Raw genomic sequence first — 25,610 nt, forward strand, 5'->3', positions numbered from 1 at the left:
CTATGGTAACTCGTTTAGAGGTTTCATGAAGAAGGCACAGACAAGGCTAAGCAACCTGACCAAGATCACAGAGCTGATAAATGGCAGATCCGGCCCTGGAACCCCAGCATCAGCCTCGGGTCTGGCACTTACTCATCGGGTACATGCCCTTCTATCCTTCTCACTTTCAGAAGAGCAAACCAAACTCAGTGACATCAAATGGCTTGCCTAAGACCCCAGCATCCACAGAGGGGTAGAGTCTGAACTCCACTCCTGTTCAATGACAAAACAACGGTGAAATGGGCAAAATCAGAAACACAAAGGATGTCAGCACTTGACAGAAACATGGGCACTACAGAGCCCCAACCCTCCAACAGAGGCTCAGGGTTCACGGAGAGATCCGCGGGCATCTAGCTCCTGGCCTGGCTTCCCTCCTCCTGTACAAACCGCCACCCTCTCTCTTTCGCCCTGCAAGTTGACTTGTGTTGGATTTAGATGCTTTGGAGCGTCCCAGTGAATAAATCACTTGGACAAGGGCCACTGCAGGTGCCAGGACTAATGGCGGCCCCTGGCTCCCAGCTGAGATGCTGCTGTCCTGTACCCAGCCAGCTGGGCTGGGCTGGGCCGGGCCCACGCTTCCTGCTCAGTGGGACCCACACACAGTCCTTCTTGCTGTGTCACATGGAGGCTGGCGGGAGCAGCTTGCCACGCCAGCCTGGCTCTTCCTCCACTCAAGGAGCAGCCACACGACTATACACAAGAAGCCACCAGTGTGGACCTCAGGCGGGACCTCCTGGCTGGAGGAGGAAAGGGCTGTGGACTGCCCACCTTGAGAGGGAAACTGGTTACCAGTGAGGAGCATGTAGGCGTTAGCACATACTTTCACTGATTTGCATAAATGTATAAATAATCTCTCAATCCTAAATGTGCATAGATTCACATAAATATGCAAATTCATAGAAAGCTCTCTGCAAGTACATCAAAGACTTAGCAATGGTTGCCTATGGGAAGGGGAGTGGGGCAGGGGGCTGGGAAGAGGGGCTTTCACGGCTACTCTTTACAACTCCTGCCTGGGTGGAATTGTTTCTTACAAGCACTTGCACAACATCGAGGGAAATCAATCTTCATACCTATTGATCCAGATATAAAAGGGGGCTCGATGCCACCAGTAGGCACCCTTGAGGGCTGATACTATGGGTAATATTTTTCCACACTATTTAGTATTTTCCGGGCTTTCCATAATGGACACGTTTGTTACTGTTGTAGTAGATTGAACCGTATGAAATGCAATTAGCATTTTTTGCAGATTGAACATGGTTGGATATTGGTAATTTCATGTGATTCAACCTAATAAAAATTCAAGCATTAACATTCAACAAATATTTATGGAGGGACCGCTCTGTGTCGTGTCCGTATCTGGACAAACTGTTCTGGTGTTAAGAAAGTAAATAAACCAAGTCAGGTCCCTCTTGTAGGCAGGACCCCAGGTTATTCTTCTCTGTAGCCCCAGCACCTGGCAACTTGCGCAAACATGCATCTAGAACCTATGTGTTTGGCTGAATGAAAAGATAAATTACTAGCTAGATGGACAACAGATACCCATCAATAGACAAACAAATAAGATTACACAGTCTAGATAATCAATACCACATGCAGCATCCCTGTGACGAAAAAGGCAAAAAAGAGGATGGGTCAGACTCTGGTTAACTTGGCAATGCTGTGAATCTCGGCTGCTCTGGCAGGGTGACGGGAGCAGAGAAGCAACAGAGAAAGGAAACAGCGCGAGGGGCGTGCAGGCTGCAGAGGGTCACGGCCATGGGCAGAGGGCAGCCAGGTTGGCAAACACAACCCCTCAGCCATGACCAGCGGTCCCCAGCTGAATGGTCCCTTGAAAGGGCTCCTCTGCCTCTCCCCACTCCCTTAAACAGCACATGCTGCCAGGCAGGGGAACATTCTAACAGTCTCCACAGAGCTGTCCCACCATCCAGGCAGCAGTGGGTTTCTCTATATTAATGTAAATGTTTACACAGACTGTGATTCTTTCACGAAGGTTCAATACCTAAATTTTCCAAGAGTAGAGACCATTCTCCCCACCAAACCTTAAATTATAGCTGTAGAAGAATTTCTGCCTCTAGTGTTCGTGTCCTGCAATGAGGCAGGAGAACAGCATCTGTAAAACAGGAGCAGGGGCCCCTGGGTACGGAGTTGCAGTTTGCACGCAAAAAAAATGCCTGGGATCCTATAAGGTTCAAAACCCACATCACCTGAGGACTTCTTGGAAAGGAGAAGTGGTTTAGGCTGAGGAGGAGACTAGGGGCAGTGAGATGGCTGAATTCAAATACCAGAAGGGCTGCTGGGCAGAAAACAGGAGGCAGGTGCACAGCACTTTCTCTGCATACACTTGAACAGGGAACAGACACTAAGAGAGGGCAGGATGGGGCTCAAATAGAAGGGCCAGGAGCGTGGGACAGCACTGAATATTCCAGATGAGTCAAGACCATCCGTCCCTCAATAAGACCCAATGGCCTTACACACACAGCTGGCAGGATCCTCTCTAGAACACTCCTGCATTTCTGCTCTAACTTCTGGAGTGTTTCCCCACAGGCAGCTGTGTTTAGTCCCAAGCCTGGTTATGTCAGCTGTTTTTTGGTATCCTATTTACATGATTTATATATAACCTAAACAGAATAGGAGTTTGAAAAAAAGGCAATTGTTTCTAAGAAAAGTGAATATTCTGGAAGTTTTGGAGTGAACAGCTAAAATTAGTAAAGTAGTAAATTAGAAGTGAGCAAGATAGGGGCGCCTGGGTGGCTCAGTCAGTTGAGTGTCTAACTTTGGCTCAGGTCATGATCTCATGCTCACGATGAGTTCAAGCCCTGCGCTGGGCTCTGTGCTGACAGCTCAGAGCCTGGAGCCTGCTTCAGCTTCTGTCTCTCTCTCTCTCTCTCTCTCTCTGCCCCTCTCCCACTCGTTCTGTCTCTTTCTCAAAAATAAATAAAAACATTTAAAAAATGTTTTTAAAAAGTAAGTGAACAAGATAATAGCAAAAACATGGCCAGGAAGTCATAAAAATCTAAAATCCTGTACCCAGATTATTTCCAACTGACTGAATTCTCTCTCCTTTAAAAGAAACCGGAAATCACAGATGACACATCTTAACTACAAGGGACACCAATGTGGGCACCTAGACACAAAGGAAAGATCTTTCTCTCAACAAAAGATAAGCGGGTGACCATACAGCTAAGTGTATTCAATCAAAATAATGTTAAATACATATAAATGTGTATATACGTACAATTGCTTTGGATTCCTGGGATTTTACGGACTTTCTAAAAATCTACCTCACTGCATTACTCTTTGCATACAATCAGCAAGTGTGTATTTTGATGAGTGCTGACAAATGCCTACAGCTATGTGACTACACCCACAATCATGATTCAGAGCCCCAAAAGGCTCTATTAGGGCCCATCCAAGCCTGCTCCCTCACCCCACGGTGTGTCCGCAGAGGTATCACAGCTCTTACCGCACTGTATTGAGGTCATCCAACGCCTACTCTCTTTCCAAGCTTTGATTTTTAGTCCCTTTCCTTGCAGTGACATTCACTCTTTTTGGTGTAGAGTCTATGTGTTTTGACACACAGCTGGGTGGCCACCATCACGAGAACTTTGCACATTAACTGACCACCTACATGTCCCAATCTCACCTGGTAAGAGCGTTTTCACTGCATTTGGATCTGGAAGACCTGAGATTAACCTGCTTGCATTTTCACTGTGGTTCTGGGCACCATATTTGCACCATGTCCTTCCTTCCCTTTCTCTCCATCTACAGTGCCAGAGGCAAGAATATCAACTCAAAGTAGGTATGAGGCCTAAAGACATTCAGTAGATAAAAAATATTTTAAAGATCTATATAAATGTCCTTTGTAATTAGTTTTAACAGCACCTTCAGACCAATGAGGCTGTTCTGAAGGAAAGGGAGTGCCCCATCCCCAGAGAAATGGAAGCCAAGACTAGAGTATGTGCTGGGGACTCCACAGCCTGCGAGTTGGACCATGAGCCCCAAGGATCCTTTCCACCTCCAAATCCAGTGAGAAGTCTCATGAAGTGTGTATTAGCGTATGCTGGTGAAGAGAAGCAAAGCGAGGCCACCCAGGAGGGCTGTCCCACAGCCCCAGGGTCCTCTTTATTCTCAATAAAGAAACCAAGCTCCACATGGCCCAAGTGATTTGACCCAGTGGAAGAATGATTTGACATTCCTCCAGTCCAAATCATTCTGGAGCCTTTCTTCACCCACTACCTACTCTTAATTCATCCTTCTCAAAATAGAGAAAGACATTAAATGAAAGGTCACTGCTATGGTACAAAACAAAAACAAGCAAAAGAAACCCCCCAAAAAATCAAAGGACAAAAAGCCTGCGTTAAAAGTCCAGTATTCTTTGTCCTCATGGGAAACTTCACCTGAAAAGTACGTTCCCTCTAACATGTCTAAGGAAACAACAACAAAATGTTGGCCTAGCTCCCCTATCCCCCAATAAGGGGAGTTAAGTTTCCAATGACCCAACCACGGTGCCCTCCAGACATCTGGAGCATAGAGCTTCTCTTCTCTCCCTTGGGATTGGCCCAAGTTGTTCTAAAATTCCTCTCCAGTGGAGCCAGTAATAACGACAGCAAAAGCCAGAGCAACGGGCACTGCTAGGCCCAGCGGTGCCTCAGCCCTACACCAGAAAGCCAGGTACATAGGTTAGTGCATTTCATCACTGCACTGACCCAGTGAAGGAAGATTCACAGAGGTAGAGACTAGACAGATTAAATAACATGCCTAAGCTCTTAAAGTTGGTAAGTTGGGAGCTAGGAAGTACTTTGAGTCAAATAACTGTGAAGCTGGTGCTTTTATGGATTCTCAAAGCACAAAGCCCATTGGCAGGCCAGGCCCCCAAGGTCCCTTCACTAGTTTATAACTATAGAGGTCAGCAGGGTCTGAGACCAGACACTATGGAAGGAAGAGAAAATGCTCCCTAAAATAACCACACTACATTGGGTCCTTTCTGAAATAAAGAGACAATGTCCCAGGTGTGTTCCCAGAGATGGGTGATTTAAACAACTACAATCCCAATGTGCAGGGGCGGCGGGGGGGGGGGGGGGGGGGGGGCGAGGGGGGCGGGTGGTTGTTAGTGTCTTCCAGAGTGCTTGTGAAGTATAAACTATAATCACATGTAGGAGTTTAGAAAAAGAGCTGGAGAGAGAATTGTACCACTTTCCTGGCTATCAGAGGGAGGCTATGTCTAACAGACGGAGTCACCCAACACTGGGAAATGGGCCTATGGGCAGCAGGAGCAGTTCCTAGCCTGAGATGAGGACCCACCCTCAGCACCATGCACTGTCCTTTGCTCAATTCCCCTTCAGGAAATTACTGATCTGGTTTCTTAGGAATTTGTAGCAAATATGTACCGAGTAACAGACATACATAGTATTTCCCTCCTTAGGAGAGTAGCCAGGTCCATCTACTATCATCAAGTTGGTGACCAAGCCTTGGGCTTACCAGTCAGTCTCTTAAGAATTTGGCCCACGGGGATCAATTATCCAGGACCCGGTCCCACCGAGTGAAAAAGAGCCTTCCCAGGGTAGCCAAGAAGCCCACCTAGAGCCGACCATGGAACTGGGAGGGGCAGCTGCCTGACCTTATGCTGCCAGATCAGACTCAGCTGGTTACATTTCACGAGGACCAGTCTTGAAATGGTGCAGGAACAACAAACCACAACCGTGGAAATCTTGCAAAGGTTCAAATCCAGACCACGTACTTTGGGGTTTTGAATGGGGGTGAAGGGTGGGGTGGGATTTCATCTTAAACATGTCATTTTCTGTTCTGTTTACAACAAAGAAAGCGTTCTTGAAGAGAGGAAAGGGAAAAGAAAAACCTTCATTACTAATCAAAGGAAATTTCTTAGAAACCACAAAGAGGAACTTTGCTGGAGGAAACAGCTAAAAACCTGATCAGAGGAAGGAAGAGGCATCAGACATAGACTGGCCGAGAGGGAGCTCAAACAAACAATCCAATCTTATACCTAAAGAAACTAAAAAAAGAACAAACAAAACCCAAGGTGAGTAGAAAAAAGGAAATAATGAAGATCAAGACCAGAAATAAATGACAGAGACTGAAAAAAAAAATCGAAAAAAAAAATCAGTGAAACCAGGAGCTGGTTCTTTGAAAAGATAAACAAAATTGATAAACCTTTAGCCTGACTCATCAAGAAAAAAAGGACCCAAATAAATAAAATAAATAAATCAGAAACAAAAGTGAAGTAACAATGGACACCACAGAAATACAAAGGATTGTAAGAGAACCCTATGAAAAATTATATGCCAAAAATTGGACAACCTAGAAGAAATGGATAAATTCCTAAAAACATACAATCTTCCAAAAGTTAATCAGGAAGAAATAGAAAACCTGAATTGACCAATTACTAGTAACAAAATTGAATTGATAATCAAAACTACCATAAAATAAGAGTCCAGGATCAGATGGATTCACAAGAGAATTCTACCAAACATTTAAAGAGACAATACCAATTTTCATCAAGCTATTCCAAAAAATAGAAAAGCAAAGAAAGCTTTAAATGTACTCTATGAGGCCAAAATTATGCGGACACTAAAACCAGCCAAAGACATCACAAGAAAGAAAGAAAGAAAGAAAGAAAGAAAGAAAGAAAGAAAGAAAGAAAGAAAAGGAAGGAAGAAAGGAAGAAAAGAAAGAAAGAAAGAAAGAAAGAAAGAAAGAAAGAAAGAAAGAAAGAAAGAAAGAAAACTACTGGCCAATATCCCTGATATACACAGATGCAAAAATCCTCAACAAAATACTAGCAAAACATATTCAATAATACATTAGAAATATCATTCACCACAATCAAGTGGAATTTATTCCAGGGATGCAAGAATGGTTCAATATTTGCTAATCAATCAACACAATACACCACATCAACAAAATGGATAAAAATCATATGATCATCTCAAAGACGCAAAAAAAGCATCTGCTGAAATTCAACATCTGTTCATGATAAAAACTCTCAACAAAGTGGGTTCAGAGGGAACATACCTCAATGTAATAAAGGCCATATATGAAAAATGCACAGCTAACATCATACCCGATAGTGAAAAGCTGAGTCCTTTTCTTCTAAGATCAGGAATGACACAAACATGTCTACTCTTGCCATGTTTATCCAACATGGTGCTGAAAGACGGAGCCATAGCAATCAGACAAGAAAAAGAAATGAGGCATCCATATGGTCAAGGAAGAAATTAACCTGTATTTGTAGATGGGGTGGGGCATGGATGCTCTGGGCTAGGGAACTCCTCATCTGGGCTCCTCCCTAATGCTAGGTCCTAAGCCCACTTCTCTGGATTCCACACTTTCCTTGGGCAAAATGCACCCTCTCTGTGGTGATGGGGGCCATTTAAATGCTAATGATTCCCAAATCTGAAACTCTAGATTTCTCTTCTAAGCTCCAGATCTTGAACACAGGGCCTGGTGTTCAATAATTACCCACTGATGGCTCAGTCGGTTGGGCATCCAACTTCGGCTCAGGTCATGATCTCATGGCTCGTGAGTTCGAGCCCCACCTTAGGCTCTGTGCTGACAGCTCAAAGCTTGCAGCCTGCTTTGGATTCTGTGTCTCCCTTGCTCTCTGTCCCTCCCCCATTCATTCTCATTCATTTATTCATTCATTCATTCTCTCTCTCTCTCTCAAAATAAACAAATATCAAAAAATTTTTTTTCAAATAATTACCCACTGAATAATCTGATAGTTCTACCCAGATGTCTCATGGACACCTCAAACTGAAGTCCTCTTCTCTATCCCACTTCCATGTTGGTGGATGGCTCTCACGGCATCATGCCTGGATAATTTTAGAAGTCTCCTAATCAGTCTTGGCCTCACTCAAGTCCACCAGAATGACTCTTCTAAATGCAAATCAGATCCTATCTGCCCCTGCTAAAATTCCTACAATGGACCCCATCATTGTAGGAATAAAGGCCAAAAAATCCTTTAGCCTTTCTGCTATCTGGCTTCTCTGCACCTTGTCTCTCCAGCTCCTATCACCCACTCATGCTCCTGTCACATAATAATGCTCACCAGTCCTGACCAAGTGAGAACCTCCTAGGACTCTGACTGAGAAGCCCCACTCCCATTACTCCACTTAGCAAACTCCTACTCATCCTTCAAATTCCAGCTCAATGGCCAGCTCTTTAGAAGCCTTCTGGTTTCCCTAGGTAGGTCCTCACTAACAGGACTTGCACCATAGCCCATGAGCTCCTTGAGGAAGGGGCTAAGTTTTAGACATTCTCTGTATACTCTGACTAGATCAATGCTTACTACCCTGATGAAATGTTTGATAAGTGATGGAAGGAATTAAGTTTCTCAAACTACAGGAACAAGCAGAGAAGGTGGGATGGTAACAGCTCCAACTCTGCTCAGCCATTCTCCTAAATGATCTCACACAAATCATTTTTGTGCAAGGAGATTAGAATTAGGCCAACAGGATATCTATGACTCATTTTTTGGGCTCCTAAAAACCCTCCTCTATTGCTGCTTTTCCCTACACAAGGATATAAACAAGTGGCAAAGGAGTATTGATTAGCACCCCTGAAAGGTTTTATATAAATCTTTCTTTAAAAAATAATTTTTGGGGTTCCTGGGTGGCTCAGTGGGTTAACCATCTGACTCTCGGTTTCAACTTAGGTCATCATCTCCCTGTTTGTGAGATCGAGCCCCACATGGGGCTCTGTGCTGACAGCATGGAGGCTACTTGGGACTCTCTCACTGGCCCTCTTCGGTTCGTGCTCTCTCTTGCACTCCCTCTCCCTCTCAAAATAAATAAACTTAAAAAGTAATAATTCTCAAATCACTCGGCTTAACCCTAAAACATTTCCCCGATCTTGGATCTAGCCAAAGATTTATGAAACTCTCAATGAGTTGATGGGAAAGGAAATAAAGGCAAAACCAGAGCAGGAATGTACATATTCAACATTTACAGAGCGAAGTCACAACCAAGGCACCACAAAGGGCTGCAAAGGAATTCTACGATCAGTCTTAACCTCTCCTTGAGGCAATGACAACCTGTTAAGAAAGACAAATTTGACATGTTTCTGAAACATGTACATGAGCAAACTCCCACCTCCTGGGAAAGGAATACAAATATCAAAGCCAGGCTGCTGATCTAGATGATGTGTGGAGAGAAAGGACCAGCACTGGTGCTGGGGTTGTGGTTGGATGCAGAGACAGCTTCCCTGTAAATTGGCACAGTGCCCTGGACAGAGCAGGTCTGCACCCTTGACAAGAGGATTCTTCTCAAAAATATAATGCATGAAAAGCTCACACAAATGAACTATGAGCCACTGTCTTTTTTTATGTGCGCTGCAGTTTCTAAAAATTTCTGAAAAATCATAGAAATTATGGATTTCACAGAGAAGCAATACCTTAAAGAAGTTATATTATGCCTTGCTCTGGACCACATTTCTAACTTTTGAAGCATCCTGTGGTCACATGGTATTTTGGTATCCCACCCAGACTCATGGATTTCTTTAACCCCTTCTCCCTAGCATCCCCCATGTGTCCCCTGGTTTGGTAGGCAGCCTCAGAGGATGTCTGCTCTCCATCCCTTTCCTCCCTGTATGCACAGGCCACTCTCACATCAAGGGGTAGAAGGTCCCCTTATCTTGCATCCAGGTTAGCGTGACCTTCTTTGACCACAGTGACCAGTCTAGCCTCTAAAAACAACTCTGGTAGCTGCCATTTCCTCCCAGAGACCACCACACCTGTGAGGAAATCCAAGCTAACCACGTGGAGAGGTCATTTAGAGGAGATCCAAGGCTCCAGGCCTCCCTAGAGCTTTTCAGCATAGTGGTCAGCTGAATGCCAATGGCTGAATGCAACAGCCCAGGCGGTCAAGTGAGTGACCCCAGCCAGTGCCACCTGAAACACAAAAACTGTCCAGCTGACCACAGTCAACCCACAGAATAAGATAGTAAGCTATTATTCTGAGGTTGTTACAGCAATAGATAACTGAAACACTTAGTAAATTGGATGCATTTATGTGCGGTAAGGCCAAAGAGAAGTGGCCCATTCCACATTAAAGAGTTTCCTAGAGAATCAAAATATCCAAACTAGTTTTTATCAAACTCTGGCCAAAAAGGTTTTTAGAATGCAATACCACACCCCATCTTATACTAAATGTAACTTAATATTTTCTTGATGAATGGGTCATCACTGCAGAGACATCAGGAACTACACTGTCCTAGGACCTAATGAAATCTCCAGAAGTCACAGAAGTATGTAGGCTTTTGGTTGCAACCCCCATTCAATCTCTGGACAGCTATACGCCTTGATCAGTAGCAATATGCCTGCCCCTAGAAACACCTCATCCTCTGTCGCATAGCGCCTTCTAAGGGTTGGGACCCTATCCCTGCTGGAACTTTATCTCAACAGGTCTGAGGAAAGACAGTCTAAGGGGTTCTTTTATGTTTGAAGAGAAGGAACTCTGTTACCTCACTGATCTGGGTTTGAATCCTGATCTGCCACCTGCTCGCTATATGGCCTTAGACCAGTCATGTCACTTATACACATTTCAGTGTCCCCATCTGTAAATGAAAACAATATCTACCTCTTGCTGGGAGCTACTTACCGGAAACACAGCAAGAGTTCAGTGAATGAGGGCATCCTGTCTATACTCCATATTCAGTGGGCCTGGCCCTGCACGTGGGTGTTCCCCCTGAGCACACACACAGCTGAGCGTTGGTCAGGATTACACCCACAGAAGCCTATCATCAAGAGTGCTTATCAATGGGGTGCCTGGGTAGCTCAGTTGGTTAAATGTCCAACTCTTGATTTCAGCTCAGGTCACGATCCCAGGGTTGCAGGCTTGAACCCCGCATGGGGCTCAGCACGGAGCGTGGAGCCTGCTTAAGATTCTCTCTCCCCATACCTCTCTGCCCCTCCCTTGTGCTTATTCATTCACCACATTCACCATGCTCAGTCTCAAAAAAAAAAAAAAAAAAGTGCCTATCAAGAGAACACAGTGGAGGAGGGGCCAGGGAGGGAAGGTCTGAATATGTATTCAGGGTTGGAACACTCCAGGGGGTTTAGCGTACAAACGTGAAGGAACTGGAGAACAAGAATGACCTTGGAGTCCTAGGAAGTCCACCTCAAGGAGCATCCACCAGGGCTGTTGGGCAGACCAAGTCCAGGGGCCTACGTGTGTGTACATCCTGGAGTTTACAAAGCAAGCCTGGGGGCGGGGCAAGGGGAGACCCGGGCATGGATGTTGGGGTCCGACTGGCACTGCTACCCAGTCCCCCACTACTGGCCCAGCCCCAGGCTCTAGTTTACTCTCCAGGAAAACCAGCTAATGATAAAAGTGCCAATTTAAAATAAACATGAGGGATCCGATATTCACGGCCAAACATGAGTGAGGTAACATGGTGAAAGTCAGGACCCACTGCATATGCACGACAAGGACGTACTAGAAAAGCTGTTCTCACACACAGGAGGATCAGAAAAGGCCACACACACACACACACACACACACAACCGGGATGGGATTGAGGGGGTGATTTTCTGCAAAGTTGTTTCCATGTTCAATAATGCACTGTTCTTCCACAGCTGGATTTGATGCCTCCCTGTCCCTTCTACACCTTTCCTTAGTATTCTGGTCCTAAAACATGCCCAGCTGTGCACACGGCGCAGAGGGATGACCCTTCTGTCCCACTCTGGGACAGTGGCTTTGCCTCCCCGCCCGTTTCCTGCACACCTGCCTCTCTCACCCTGATGCCTCTGGTTGCTCAGAGCCCCCCAGCCTGCTGTCCTCCTGCCCCAATTCATCACATTTCATCTCACACATACCCACCCAGCCATGTCCCCACCAGGAAGAGTCTGTCATGGCCTCTCCCCTCCTTGTATCCAATTCCCAGGGGGAGACAGGGGGGGTGCCTGCTGTGATATTTTAGGGCCTCCCACCTCTTGGTACCTTTCTTCAACACCACTCAGCAAACGCGTTTCGGGGCGGCCAGAGAAGCAGGAAGAGGCTCAGAAGCCTGCATTCCAGAGGAAGAGAGGATCTCAGGGAAGCCTCTGGATATGTCCTGCCCCCTCTCCCCATCATCCCCCCTTCTCACTCAGCAGGGACCCCTCCCCCATTATCCAGCCCCTCCACTAACTCTCAACCTCCCTGAGCCTCAGTTTCCTCATCTGTAAAATGGAGCCAGTAACATCCAGAATCAAATGGGATGATGTATATAGAACCCTAAACTCCAGCCTGTGGATGAAGGAGTCTGGAAGCATCAGCCCTCTCACACAATATCCCTCCTATAGCTGCCTCCAGCCCCCCCGGAGTGGAATGTCCATCCATGGGGTGAATGCTGTGTGATGTGTACATGTGAAGGAATTACACATCCCCAGCATATCGTGTTCCCATTTGTAAATAAAGGTCTTAACAGGCTATTAATTCCAAGAGAAAATTTTGCTCTCAAACAGCCTTTCTGCTATGAAATAGTTTTCAAATATTGCTCCTTGCCCCTAACCAGTCACAGACTCTTTAACAACCCCGCCAGAAGGGAACAGGTTGTGTGGGCGCATTGAGGGTCTTGGGAATCGCCACTGGCCTCAGGAATGCTCCCTACCACCTTAACTGCGTTTTCTGCCCACCCCCCCTTCCCCCATCAGCTGCTGCCATCCCTGCCCTGGACCCCATCCTGCTCCATCACATCACCCTAAGGGGCAGTTTGGGGCAGTAGAGGGCAAGTTGTGCCATAAGAGGAGGGTGGCGCCAGGACCCAGGCAAGGGGAGGGATGTGCGGAGACCCCACTAGCTGCAGCTTGCTCCCCCCAGCCCAGCTCCCCTACACCCCCCAGCCTCGGACTGGGATTGTCTGATTCCCATTATCCCCAGACCCCACAGGCAGCAAGGCCCATACTATTGCTCAGTAATCTTCACTCATCCACTAATAAGTGAAACCCCAGTAACACCCCAATCCCACACCCCATCTGACAGCCCGGCTCGACCTACTTTTCTGGTCAGAACCCCAACCTTCCTGCCTCCTAGGAGAAGAGCCCAAGGCAGGCTGGATGTCTTGCCGCTGACATTTCAGGCTACCCTGAGGTCTCCCTGTCCCTGTCTATCCCCTACCCCCCACTAGAGGAGTATGGGTTTGAGAGCACGAAGGGTGCAGAGGAGGAAGCCATCGACAGTGAAAATGCTTCTTAGTGCTGCGGGTGGCAGCAGCAACAGGAGCATTCCCAAAGCCCCCAGACCCAGTGCCTGCTGGAACCCAATTCACTGCCCCCCACCGGCCCAGGAGGGAGTCACTGGCTGGATCCAACAGGTGATGGGCAAAGAAAAAGAAAAGGGGAGTCTTTAGGCAAGAGAAGGAAAAGCACGGTGGTGCTGGGGTCTGGAGAACATTCCTGGGGTTACCCTAGTTGGGGATCCGGCTGTCCCATTCTCACATCTCCGTCCCATCCTACCCTTGATCCCAGTAGGTAACATGGGCCCGCAGGAGCAGAGGGCAGGTGGGTGTTGCTTCATTACACAGCTGGAGGAGAGATATATCCAGTGTTCTCCCCACAGCGCACACAGCCACCTGGGGCTTAATTTCCACCACATTCAGAAATACTGAATGCAGGGACTCTGTGACTTAAGGAAAACTTGGGCAAGTGGGTCTGGGAACCCAGGCACCTTTTAAAAAGGCACATTAGTTCCAAACAAGTGACTCAAACTTCTGGAATGCAGCCCACTGAAAGCTGAGGCCTCCTGCATTCTATCTCAGGCTCCCAAATGGACCTTGAGAGGGACCTCCTCCTTCCCCTCCATTCCGAAAGTCACATTCGGGGCACTGCTTCCATGCCAAGGCCATGCTCTCCTGGGATGCTAATATTGTTATCTTCTGTTTATTTCGTTTTCTTTTTTCCCGGTTTCCTAATCTTTTGGGTTTTTTGTCTCTTCTTAGCAGCACCCAAAGGATACCAGCAAATCACGAGTTTAGTGGCTGGGCTCCAAAGGGGAGAATTTGTTTTTGCTCTCTTAAGGGACAGCGAAGCATATGGGAAACTCCTGTGGTCCAGGGGCCCAGACAGGGAGGAAGATGCCAGAAGTGACTGTTTAGTAGAAAGTAACAGTTCTGAGTTGGAGGTCAGACCCCAAAGGCTGCCATGCCCACCCGCCTGTCTGCTCTGAGCTGTGCTTCCTACCATTTCCAAGCAGGAATGACCCCTGCCACTCTTCCCCAGATAGCTTCCAGCAGGACCCTTGACTGGCAGAGGCACAAGCTAAAGCTCACGGACTCAAAAGTCAAGGTAGCAACGGCGGATTGTCACTTTATGTGAACAGGGCATCGGGAGAAAAACCAAGGGAACTCTTGGTGTACTCATGGGGCCCGTGCGCACCAGCCCGGGGCTGGGCTCCTGCAGAACGCACAAGGCTTCCTGAGAGAGGACCCTGCATGAGCAGGAAAAAGTTAAAACAGAAAACCTGTGTTTTCCTCTAACCAAGTGGGAGGCAATGGGACGGTTCCCTGGCGTTCTTGCATCAACCCCTATGGCACTGCTGGGCCTATGGAGACTCAACTCTCAAGCCCAAGAGACCATGATAATGGCTTTGGCAGAGATGTAGCCAGCATCATGACATAGGAGGAAGAGCACTGGAACCGGAATCGAGAAATGGACGCTCCAGGCATGTGATCACTGTAACTACTTATGTAGCCTCGAACAGGGCACTTTCCATCTCTGGGCTCAAGAATAAAGGAGGCAGCAGGTAGGGCACAAGACTGTGGAACTCATTAAGCCCCGCAGGCTCCTCCAGATGGGTTAGTAGATAAACTCAGATGCTGAGAATCACACCTCCCAGTCTCTATAGCCCCTCACCGCCTAGCCAGGGTCTTGGCTCCTGGCAGGAGCACGATGCGATTAGTTAAGTGGTGGCCCAAACTCCACCCCTTCCAGCAGAACGTGTCCTCAAAGAACTAGCAGACCCTCCAATACCGTGGCCAGCACGACTGTCCCCATACCTTCCAACTGCTCTACACACCGTGAGCTCCCAGCGGCAGACGCAGGATCTAGGACCATCACACCTTTGTGTTTCTTAGGGCATCTCTGCCCACATGCCCTCTGATCTTGATAACAACCACTTATGCAGACATACGGTCCCCATCCGACAGAGGGGTACTGAGTCCACACAAGTCAGTCAACTGCTGAAGCTAGTCAAGGACAGGCTGGAGACCAGAGGCTAAGGGAACCCTCCCCTTCCCCATAAGAGGTCTTTCTCTTGGAGATCAAGGACAGAAGCAATGACCAGGACGACGCTGCCTTGGAACCAGGCCTAGTGGGCCTTCCTGCTGCCCACCTGGGCTGGACACGGGTGACAGAGTGGCCCTGAGGCCCAATGTCCTGACATCCTCCACTCCCTCAGGCCAAGCACAGAGAAGCTCCAGAGAAACTCCAGAGGTTGAGAGAGAGACGGTCTTTCTGTACAAGCAGCCCAGAGCCCCGGAGGCACTCCCCCAACATATGTTGACTCAAGGGCAAAGACAACAATGCCATCCCACCTTTGAAACTGGTACCACCTCGCAGGAGAGCTGGTGGGAAGGGAAGCCCCTGGGTGGGACTCAAGGAGGGACTCACCTCCCTCAGCAAGTGCCTGCCTTTCAGCCCATCCTGCTGCTGCTGGGCCACGGTGACCCCCAAGACGAGTGTGTGCACAACACAGGAGACCACGGAGATGATGACGATGGGGCTGAGGCTGAGGGGCAGCGTGATGAAGAAGGAGAAGACAAAGAAGGTCTGCCAGCCCACCGTGTCGCTGGCCGCATGCGCGCGGGCAAAGTTCAGGCCCAGGTAGGAGAAAATCTGGGCAGTTATCAGCAGCCACAGCAGGTAGGGCACCACTTTCCGGGTGACGCGGTCGGGGAGCAGCCCCTTTTTGCAGAGCACGAACAGGAGGATGTCCAACAGCAGTCCCATCCCAGCGACGACCAGGGGAGCCAGCTTGTCGCTGGAGTAGACCACCGCGCACATGACCACCACGTAGCAGTCGAAGAGGGCCGCAAAGACCACCAGCACCAGCAGCGTCTCATGGCGCTGCCGTTTGAAGTAGGTCTGGTACAAGTTCTCCAAGGACTCGGGCACGAAGGTCAGCCGCATGAATCGAGGCAGGCAGAGGCAGGATCCCGAGTTCCGGACAGATATTTCATGGGTCCGGCCCACCCCGCGGTCGGGGTCAGAGGGCAGGCTGACCGAGTATTCGGCGGAGTACTCAGCCGAGTACTCGGGCTCGGAAAAGCCCTGGTTCCTTGGCATCCTGGCGACTGTCTGCTTCTACCAGTCCAGGAGAGGTGGACCGGGATCAGAGGAAGGGCTCTGGAACGGGCCACCTACCAGGGCTCTCGAGGGCCGGCCACCTCCAGCAGGACGCAGAGCAGGTCTCCAGGGCACAGGCAGCGCTGATCTGGAACTTAGAAGGACAACGCCAAGTAGATACACGGCTCTTCATTCCTATCTGTGGTTTCTCGTGACCCATCCTACCCCTCCCGAACGAATCGCTGCTGCCCGAGGCTCCGGGACCAGGGCCTTCTCCAGTCGCCCCCACGCTCACGCCACCACCGGACCACCCACACATACACATACCTGGTCCCGTCCTCGCCAGTTTCCTGTCTGTGGCTTGCCAGAGGCCCGGCCACCTCTCCATCCCTCACACTCCGGGTCCATCTGTGTCATCCCTTCTCCCTCAGTCCCTGACTTCCTCACCTAAATTTCCAACAGGCCCAAGCCTTAGAAGCTGGAGATTAAACGTGCCCGGGAGCAACCAGAGCCATCCCGGGGATTCCTGAATCTTCCTGGTGTTTACTTCCTTCTCCCACCCAACCCTGGGCGGCTCCGGCTCTCCGCCTCCGGGCACTACCTGCCCTCGGGAAGGCTGGCCTGCCCCTGCATTTACCTGTGCGGGAACTCGGGAGCCGCGTGGTCCGGCCGGTCCCCGCTCGGGCTGCGGGGCTGGGTCACGCGTGTGGCGCGCGGGGGCCGCGTCGCCCCGCCAGCGTCCCGGTCCCCGGCAGGAGGGCGACCCCCCCCCGCCTCACCGTCAGGCCCGGGATCCGGCCGGGAGAGGCGCGGGGCTGCCCCTCAGCATCCGCGGGCGCCCGGCCGCAGGAGGAGGAAGACGGCGGGGGCTGAAAAATCGGGGGGCGCCCGCCTCCGGGGCTGCGGCTCGCTGCACGGCCGGACCCCTCCCTCTCGCCCCCGCTGTGGCGGTGGCGGCGGCGGCGGCGGCGCGGCTAGGGGCGCACCCGGGGCCCTCTCGGGCGGGAGCGCGGGCCGAGGCCGGGGCAGCCCGCCAGCATCCTCTGGGCCGCCCGCGCGCCGAGCGGAGCCAGCCGAGTCCGGGCGCGGCGCGCTGCACTGTGTGAGTCCCCGCGCGGCGCCGGCGGCTCCGGGGCCACGCGCGCTCCAGGCCCCGGGAGGCGGGCGGCGCCCCTCCCTCCCCGCAGTCGCCGCCCTCTCGGCGAGCGCGTCCCGGAGTTGGGGGGGGGGGGGGACGAGCGCCCCGATCCAGCCCCGCGGCCCGCGTGGGGTAGGAGGCGGAGGAGAGCGGGGGCGAGAGTCGCAGGGGCCCCAGTGGCCCCGCGCCCCAGCGGCCGGAGGCGAGCTGCCTGCGGCTGCTGCGTGGAGGCGCCGGGGTGGGCGGCGGGCAGGAAGGATGGGCGAACCGATGCCCCCGCCTCCGCCCTGGGCAGGCCGGGTCTCGGAGGATGAAAGCCCGGGACGTGCCCTCCCGCAGGTGAGGCGCGCTCGCAGCACCCCTGCCGCCGCCTCTTATGCCGCGGCTTCCTTCTGGGCGCGGAGAGGAGAGGCCGGGACTGAGGTTTGGGGCTGGCTGCCCCGCCGGGCGCGCCGGGCCTAAGTGTCCCCGCCCACCCTGGCAGTCCAAGCCTTCCGCCGAAGGGCCCGCAGCTGAGCTCTGTTTGAATTGTTCCTGAAGGAAGAGGGTAGGAGTGGCCCGGTAGGCACCTGGCACGTGGAATCGCAAGCGATCCGCTTCAGAAAGATCTCGCGTGCACATTTCACCTGCTTGGGATGGGTCTGAATTTACAAACTCTGCTTAAAAACTAAAATGCTCCTGTGAACGGTTAAGCCTATTAGTCTCTTACACCTTAGTATAAATTACGTTTCTTGGCTTTGACAGAACACCTTGCCAAGATCAACCACAGACTTTAAGAATTTAGATAAAGGGAAAGGGGAACAAAACGTGTGTGTAGTGCGGGGTCGGGGGTGGAGAGTTGCTGAAGACTGCCAGCAGCATTAGGGAATGGGCTTCCATGGGGAGAGCAGAAGAAATGAGTCAGAGAGGAGAGAAACTCAGCCATCCAGGCCCTGGGAGGACAAGTCTCTTCGTGCCACTGAGAGTCATCCATGAATGCCCTTTCCAAAGCCTCAGCCACCTCATATCCCTCAGGAATAGATTCATCAGAGAATTGATGCTACCACAGCTGTTTCTGTCCTTCTCTCTACTAATTCTGAAAACTTGCCAACCTCAGTCCAAACCTGTCAGGGCATTGATTACCAAGGCGGGGGCATAGTATCAGAGTTTGGAGGAGCATAATTTGAATAAAACAGCACCTTTCCCCTTTGTTTTAATTTGTTTGGCGTTCCAAAGTTTTTTTTTTTGTTTAACAAAGGCGCCTGTGTTAATAAAGGGGGGAAAGCCGATAAATACTGTTTGGGCCTGCTTTGGGACAAAGGACACCCACATTGCACCCTCCCCCTTTCCTGGTAATAAGACAATCCTTGGAGTTCTCCTGCCCGGCTTCCTACTTGGCAAGACCACGTCCAGCTCCCGGGCCACGTGGGTTCTTTGCTGGGCCTTTGCCCTCACATCCCAGCCTTTGTACCACACTCACCTAGCAAAGGGAGAGTTTTCTGCACAGATACCCCTGGTTAAAAAAAACAAAAACAAAAAAACAAGCCTGATTTCCTGCCCCTCCTGCCCTAATCACTGGCCTACACTACTCCACTTCCTGACCTTCCACAATCCTCCTCTCTCTGCTGTGGACACCTATCAACAGCCGGGCCGGGCATCAGGGCAGGCCAGAGGAGACACACAGTCCCTGCCCTCAGGATGCCTGCCGTCTCTGTGGGGGCACCAAATAACCAATAAGACAGACCCTCGGCTGCACCCAGGTGGCAATCAGAGATGACCCGAAACTGGGCCTTTCAGGACTGGTTGGAAGGATCTGACTCGTTCTGAAAGGGGCGCACTCAGAGACCTGAAGCCTCTGACAAGGCTCCGCGGGGGAGGGGAGCTTCCGGAGCACATTCCCATCCCTACTCCGCTTTCTGGGTATGGGCTCAGCCCTTCCCTGGGGATGTGGGAAGCCCCATGGGCCTCCCTAGGAGCCAGAGGCCACTGAGTGAATATTCCAGAGCAGGAAAGCAGCTCAAGGTCCTGCATGCGGAAGACATCAGGGAAAACACAACTAGTGGGAGATGGGCAGCCGGCCCTGAGAGCCTTCCGCAGCTTCTCCGGCACCTGGAGCCAGATAGCCACTGAATGAATGATTTCCCTAGGAAGAAATGGCACTTTGTAAGTGCACCTCTTGCCCCCGAGGGAACCCACGGGCCTCATTCACTGATACTGAAATGTCCTGGTCCAGGGAAATTAAAAATAACCCCACTCAAGAAAAGGGTAGGAAGTGTCTTCAGTTTCTAAGCTATACATTTTGTATCTATCTTAAAACACATGTACACACAGGCACGCACCCACGCAACCCAAGACCGTGAATGGCTGCGTGGGTGACTTGCCTAGGACGCATGTCCTAAACTGGGGACAGAACCTGGGTGTCAGCTGCCTTGGAGTTCTCCTGCCCGGCTTCCTACTTGGTAAGACCACGCCCAGCTCCTGTGTCAGCTCAGGTGGGTGTCCTGACTCCCACCCTAGCCCAGGACAAAGGATAGGTACCTCTTTGCTTGTATGGTTTGAGACTAGAGATGATTGCAGAGTGTTAATTGTTGTTGGATAAACAGGAGTGGTTTGGGCCCCTGGGGAAATGTGGTGGCTCCCGAATCTAGCAAACAATAGATCCGAGCAGAGCCCTGGTGTCCTGGGGAAAGAGAAGTGGGAGGAAAGAAGATCATTAGCTCCTCTGGTGCTGGGCCCCAGGAGAGCCCTGTTTGGGGCCTTAGCTGAAGGCAGAGCCCGAGACCAGGGCCTGCATACAGCTGGTTTAATTGGACAAGTGATTCCCAGAGAAAGAAGGTGGGGAAGCCGGTAAATACAAGGGTGTGTGATGAGTGGTCACCACGGACAGTAGGGCTCAATCCATGAGTGCAAAAAGCAACTCAGAACTTTCTGCTGGAGGGCTGGAAGAGGGGAGTATTCATGCACTCACTTCCCTACCCCACTGGGTACTTCCTGGTGTGCACAAGCTTCAGGGACGACGAGGCAGGGAACAAGACAGGGCAGAGAGGCGACATGCGTCCGCTGCATGACAGAGTGGACAGGTGGGCCCAAAGGATGGGCAGACACCACACCACTGTCCCATAAGGGACCAGACCCCTTGTCAACTCCTGCCAACTCAGAGGTTTGGATCCTGTCACCTGGAGGAGAGAGTCACGTGGTACAGGACAAAGCTGGCCCCTGTGCACTGGCCATGTGTCCTGGCAGGGCAATGACCCAGCACTAACCCCTAGATGGGGTCACTGGGAGGAAGGAGGAAATTAACGGGAACCAAAGCGGTTGGCAGATCTCTACGGAGCAAGTCAAAGGGAGGAGCTCCCATCCATCTCATGGCCGGATCCCCAAGGCGCTCTGGCCACTTCTGTCCCAGCGTGACTGTTCCAGGGTGGGCTGCTGTCTCCCTCGAGCTGTCTCTGGTTGCATCTGGGAGCCTGTGTGATCAGTGGGCATGTGTGTGATCAGTGTGCATGTGCGTGATCAGTGTGCATGTGCATGAGGGTGAGCGTGAGCAAATGTGATGGGTGTGAGTGAGCATGTGTGATCAGTGTGTTTGATCAGCATGCACGTGGGTGAGTGTGTGTGCAGTGTGAGCACGTGCCCTGTGGGTGTGGCTCCAGCCTCTCCTTCTGGTCCCCGTGCCCCACTTGTTCTGTCCACCTGCACGGCCTACTCGCTGCCCTTGGATCTTTTGAGCTCTCAAATAGGCAGACGGAAGCGAGTAGAGAGAGCACAGTGCTTCCAGGCCCTGTGATTTGTGTTGTCTCCTTCAGTTTTATGACGTAAGTACGAACGTCCCGCATTACGTGGGTGAGAAAACTGACGCTCAGAGACCCCTCAGTTAGGGGCGGCAGAGAGGGGGCTGGATGCCGAATGTGCTCTTGGCCACACAGAAGTCAGGCTCAAGCAGGAATCCTCAAGAAGCTTCCTCCAGTCAGTCAGTTGCTGCCTCTCTAACCAAGGGATACTTGATCTTGGGGACCAGGTGCTTAGCCAGCAGCCAGAGGCAGCCTGTGGAATTGTGGCTCCCTAGATGGCAGAGAAAGAGACTCGAGGCATCATTCTGCCCCAGCCTGGATGAGGAAGTTGAGGCCCAGACAGGTTAAATTTGGGGAAGGCAAGACACATGCCCATGGAGTGTGAAGCAATGTGTGAATGCTGAGTAATCCCGGGGCCTCTGTGGAAATGTCACGTTTCCAAAAGCACTCAAGCCAGGGCCCCTCTAGGAAGAGGCACCATAGAAATATGTGCTAACAACCCTCTCCCCGGCCTGCTGGGGATGAGAAGGAACAGACAAAGATTTTAGAACAATAAAAGATGGCTAGAGAAGGCCCGGGTGGGGAGGAGATGGGGCCCCGACCTTCACGGTCCCTCTCACAGGTGGGAAGTCACAACACCCGAAAGAGCGAGGCTGAGACCCCTGGGGGGTCAGGCTGGAGGGGCTAAAGGAGTGCTGGTGAAAAGCCCTCACTGCAGATGAAAACAATCTACTGTCCCCATGTCTGCTTCCCCCCAGCCCCCACCTCGATCTCAGGAATCACCCTTGCCTCTGCCCTTCTCACCCCCCGGCCCATTCTCTACCCCCAAAACCAGGGCGATTGATCCAAATCCAAATCTGATCTTGTCCCCATCTCCTTTGAGAATCCGGTCGCTAGCTGTCCCTGCCCCAGCTAAGAGGACTGCCCACCTTGCCACATACTAGGATTAAATAAGATAGTACTTTTGAAGTGCTCAGCTATCACCTTGCCTTTCAAGTTGCACTAAAGGAACGCCAGTCATTTTTTACTTCGGTTGAATGGTGGCCCCCAAAAAGGTACATCCATGTCCAAATCCCTGGAACCTGTGAATGTGACCTTACTTGGAAAAAAAAAAGTCTTTGCAGATGTAATTGGGTTATGGATATTGAGATGACACCATGCTGGATTGCTTGGATGGCCCTAAATCCAATGATAAGTGTCCTCAGGTGAGACAGGCACAGAGGAGGAGATGATGTGTAGATGGAGGCAGAGGTTGAGGGGAAGGGGCCGCAAGCCGGGGAGTGCCTGAAGCCACCAAAAGCTGGAAGAGGCAGGGAAGTGTTCTCCCCTTGAGACTCCAGAGGGCGTGCAGGCCTGCTGACCAATTGATTCCGGACCTCTGGCCTCCAGAATGGCAAGAGAATAAATTCTGTTGTTTTCAACCACCCAGGGTGCGGTCATTTGTTATGACACCCACAGAAACCTAAGACAGGATCCAATAGTACACTTTCTATACCTGTATTTAACACCTACTAGGATTTGTTGTAATTTTACATGACTGTTGCCCCACTCATTGGACTTTGAGCCCAGGGTCAAGGCCTTGGTTTACTTGTATACCTGGAATGCCAGCCCCTGGTAGGTTATGAATAAACTTTGTTGAATTAAAATAACAGTTCTGGGGAGCCTGGGTGGCTCAGCAGGTTAAGCATCTGACTTTGGCTCAGGTCATGATCTTGTGGTTTGTGAGTTCAAGCCCCAGATCGGGCTCTGTGCTGACAACTCAGAACTTGGAGCCTGCTTCAATCTGAAGATTTTGTGTCTCTGCCCCTCCCTCTCCCTCTCTCAAAATAAATAAACGTTAAAAAAATTTTTTTAATAACACTTCTGAGGCACCTGAGAGGCTCAGTAGGTTAAGCATCCAACTTCAGCTCAGGTCATGCATGATCTCCCGGTTTGTGAGTTCGAGCCCCATGTCGGGCTCTGTGCTGACAGCTCCTAGCCTGGAGCCTGCTAAGGATTCTGTGTCCTCCTCTCTCTCTGCCTGTCCCCTGTTCATCCTCTGTCTCTCTCTGTCTCAAAAATAAACATTAAAAAAAATTTTTTTTTAATTTAAAAATACAAACAATAACAATTCCATCGGATCCTCTTTTCCATTTGCAGAGCTTCTTCAATGACCTGGAGACATGCCAGGGGGTGGCAAAATCCACCTCATAGTTATTCCCAGACTTCAGTTGTACTTGAAGTGATGTTTTTTTCTCCTTGGAGGGAAGTCGAGTGATTTAACCGGCAAGTAATTTTAATCACGATTTTTATCGCGAAACCATCAGGGATTGATTGGGGAGCGGAACACATGAATTTGTATCCGTTCTGGGGTACAAGACAAGACTGTAAGGAAACGGACATAGGGTACCGTCTCTGGATCGTGCCTCCAGAGCTCGTGGAGGGCTCGTTCTCTCTGTGTCCAGGAATGCTGGAGACGCCCAAGGTCCACGCCGTTACCCAGGCCTGTGCTGGGGCTCTCCAGCCGTGTAGAGCTCTCACGGTTCCGAGCACCCTCTCATGCCCTCATCACTTTGCATATGCCGTTTCCTCTGCCTGGATCTTTCTTTCCTTCTGTTGTCCACCAGATACCCATCCTCAAAGACCCCCTTCCCATGCCATGTGCTCTGTGAGGTCCTCTCTCATCCCCAGGCAGGGGCGGCCCCTCGAGAACCGCCGTGAGGACGGTCTGCTCATCTGTCTCCCACTCTGGCGGAGTCTCTCAGGGGCAGACGATGTGTTCTCATCCACCTCCTCACCCTGCTTCGTCTTTCTTCATGGCACATTCTGCCTGAAATGACAGTGTATAACTATTTGTTCCTAAGTCTTGTTTCGTCCCCATGGAATGTGAGTTCCGTTGGCAAAACACACACACACACACACACACACACACACACACTCACACACAAAACACACACACACAAAAAAACACACACAAAAAAACCCGTTTTGTTTTGTCTTTTTAAACTGCTGATTCTCATGTGCTTAGCATCAAACGGGCCCATAGTATATGGATTCCTTTCCTATAGCTCCCATAACAAATTTAGTGTCTAAATAGTACCAATGCATATCATCTTACAGTTCTGGGGGTCAGAAGTCCAAAATGGGTTTCATCGGGTGGAAGTCATAGCTTTGTCAGGGCTTCGTTCTTTTCTGGAGACTAGGGGAGAATCTATTTCCTTACCTTTTCTGGCTTCTAGAGACCACCCACATTCCTTGGCTCATGGCCCCCTTCCTCCATCTTCAAAGCCGGCGATATTACATCTCTCTGGTCTTTCTTCCATAGCCACATCTCCCCGTAACAGAGCCTGGAAAGTCCAATTTTAGGGACTCATGGGACTAGGTTAGACCCACCTGGATGATCTCCCCGTCTCAATGTCCTAAGTCATATTTGCAAAGCCCCTTTTGCCATGTAAGGTAACACACTCACAGTTTCTAGAGATTAGGATAATGACAGTGTGGGGGCCATTGTTCCATCTATCACAGTAGGCTCCTGATAGGATGGCCAGGCAATGCTGCCTGTAGCAAGGATCCATATTAGTTCATTTCTCCTAAACAAATCTTCCCCGGATGTTTCCAATCTTGATGCTGCACGAAATGTCACTAACAGGTTAAATCTGGAGATTGTAAAGCATCTTAAAAGTCCGTGAATTGGGGCGCCTGGGTGACTCAGTCGGTTAAGCGTCCGACTTCAGCTCAGGTCACGGTCTCGCGGTCCATGAGTTCGAGCCCCGCGTCGGGCTCTGGGCTGACGGCTCGGAGCCTGGAGTCTGCTTCCGATTCTGTGTCTCCCTCTCTCTCTGCCCCTCCCTCGTTCAGGCTCTGTCTCTCTCTGTCCCAAAAATAAATAAACGTTAAAAAAATTTTTTTAAAAAGTCTGTGAAAAGGTGCTTTTTTCTGAGAGGAAAGAGGTCCTTGAAATCTTTTGATGCAAGAAAAAGCTCTAGAAGGAACTCATCTATCTGCCTGAGATCTTCCCTACCTTTATTCCATGTTACCTAATCTGCATTAACAGGACAGACCCATTGTTCCAGGAAGGCTGGTCGGGAACAAGAGATGTCTGAGATTTGTGGGATTCATTCCAAGGCTCTCCAAATCCCCTTCATGCTGTCATTAGAATTGTCTTCCAGAACCACGGTTTAGACTTTGCACTTCCTCAAAAACTCCTATGGTTTTACTGTTTTCAGATTCGATTCTAAAGTCCTTAGCATCCAGGATATTTCTTGGTTGGGTCTTAAGCTCCTTATCTCATGTAATCATCACAACTGTTCTATGATGTAAATATGATTATTATGTCCATTTTACAGATGGGAAAACTGAGACTAGGTTCATAACTTGCCTGAGGTTCCACAGCAGATAAAGGATACTG

The 25,610-nt window shown here is 50.3% G+C and overlaps 1 protein-coding gene across 2 annotated transcripts in view; it reads right to left on the reverse strand.

Annotated features, from left to right (window-relative positions):
- Positions 1–17,887, reverse strand: part of ADCY3 (adenylate cyclase 3) — an 89,389-nt gene extending 71,502 nt beyond the window's left edge. The window contains exons 1-2 of one of the 2 annotated variants that reach the window (XM_060649994.3): positions 16,953–17,884; positions 15,641–16,469 (exon numbers count right to left, since the gene is read on the reverse strand). In XM_060649994.3, the coding sequence (XP_060505977.3) occupies positions 15,641–16,315 (675 nt within the window). In that variant the 5' untranslated portion in view covers positions 16,316–16,469; positions 16,953–17,884. Of the gene's footprint in view, positions 1–15,640; positions 16,470–16,952 lie in introns of both variants that reach the window. The other variant, XM_060649989.3, reaches the window with a different exon arrangement.
- Positions 17,888–25,610: the final 7,723 nt, after the last annotated feature.

This window comes from Panthera onca, chromosome A3 (assembly GCF_046562875.1).
Source record: "Panthera onca isolate mPanOnc1 chromosome A3, mPanOnc1 haplotype 2, whole genome shotgun sequence".
NCBI classification, from domain to species: Eukaryota; Metazoa; Chordata; class Mammalia; order Carnivora; family Felidae; genus Panthera; species Panthera onca.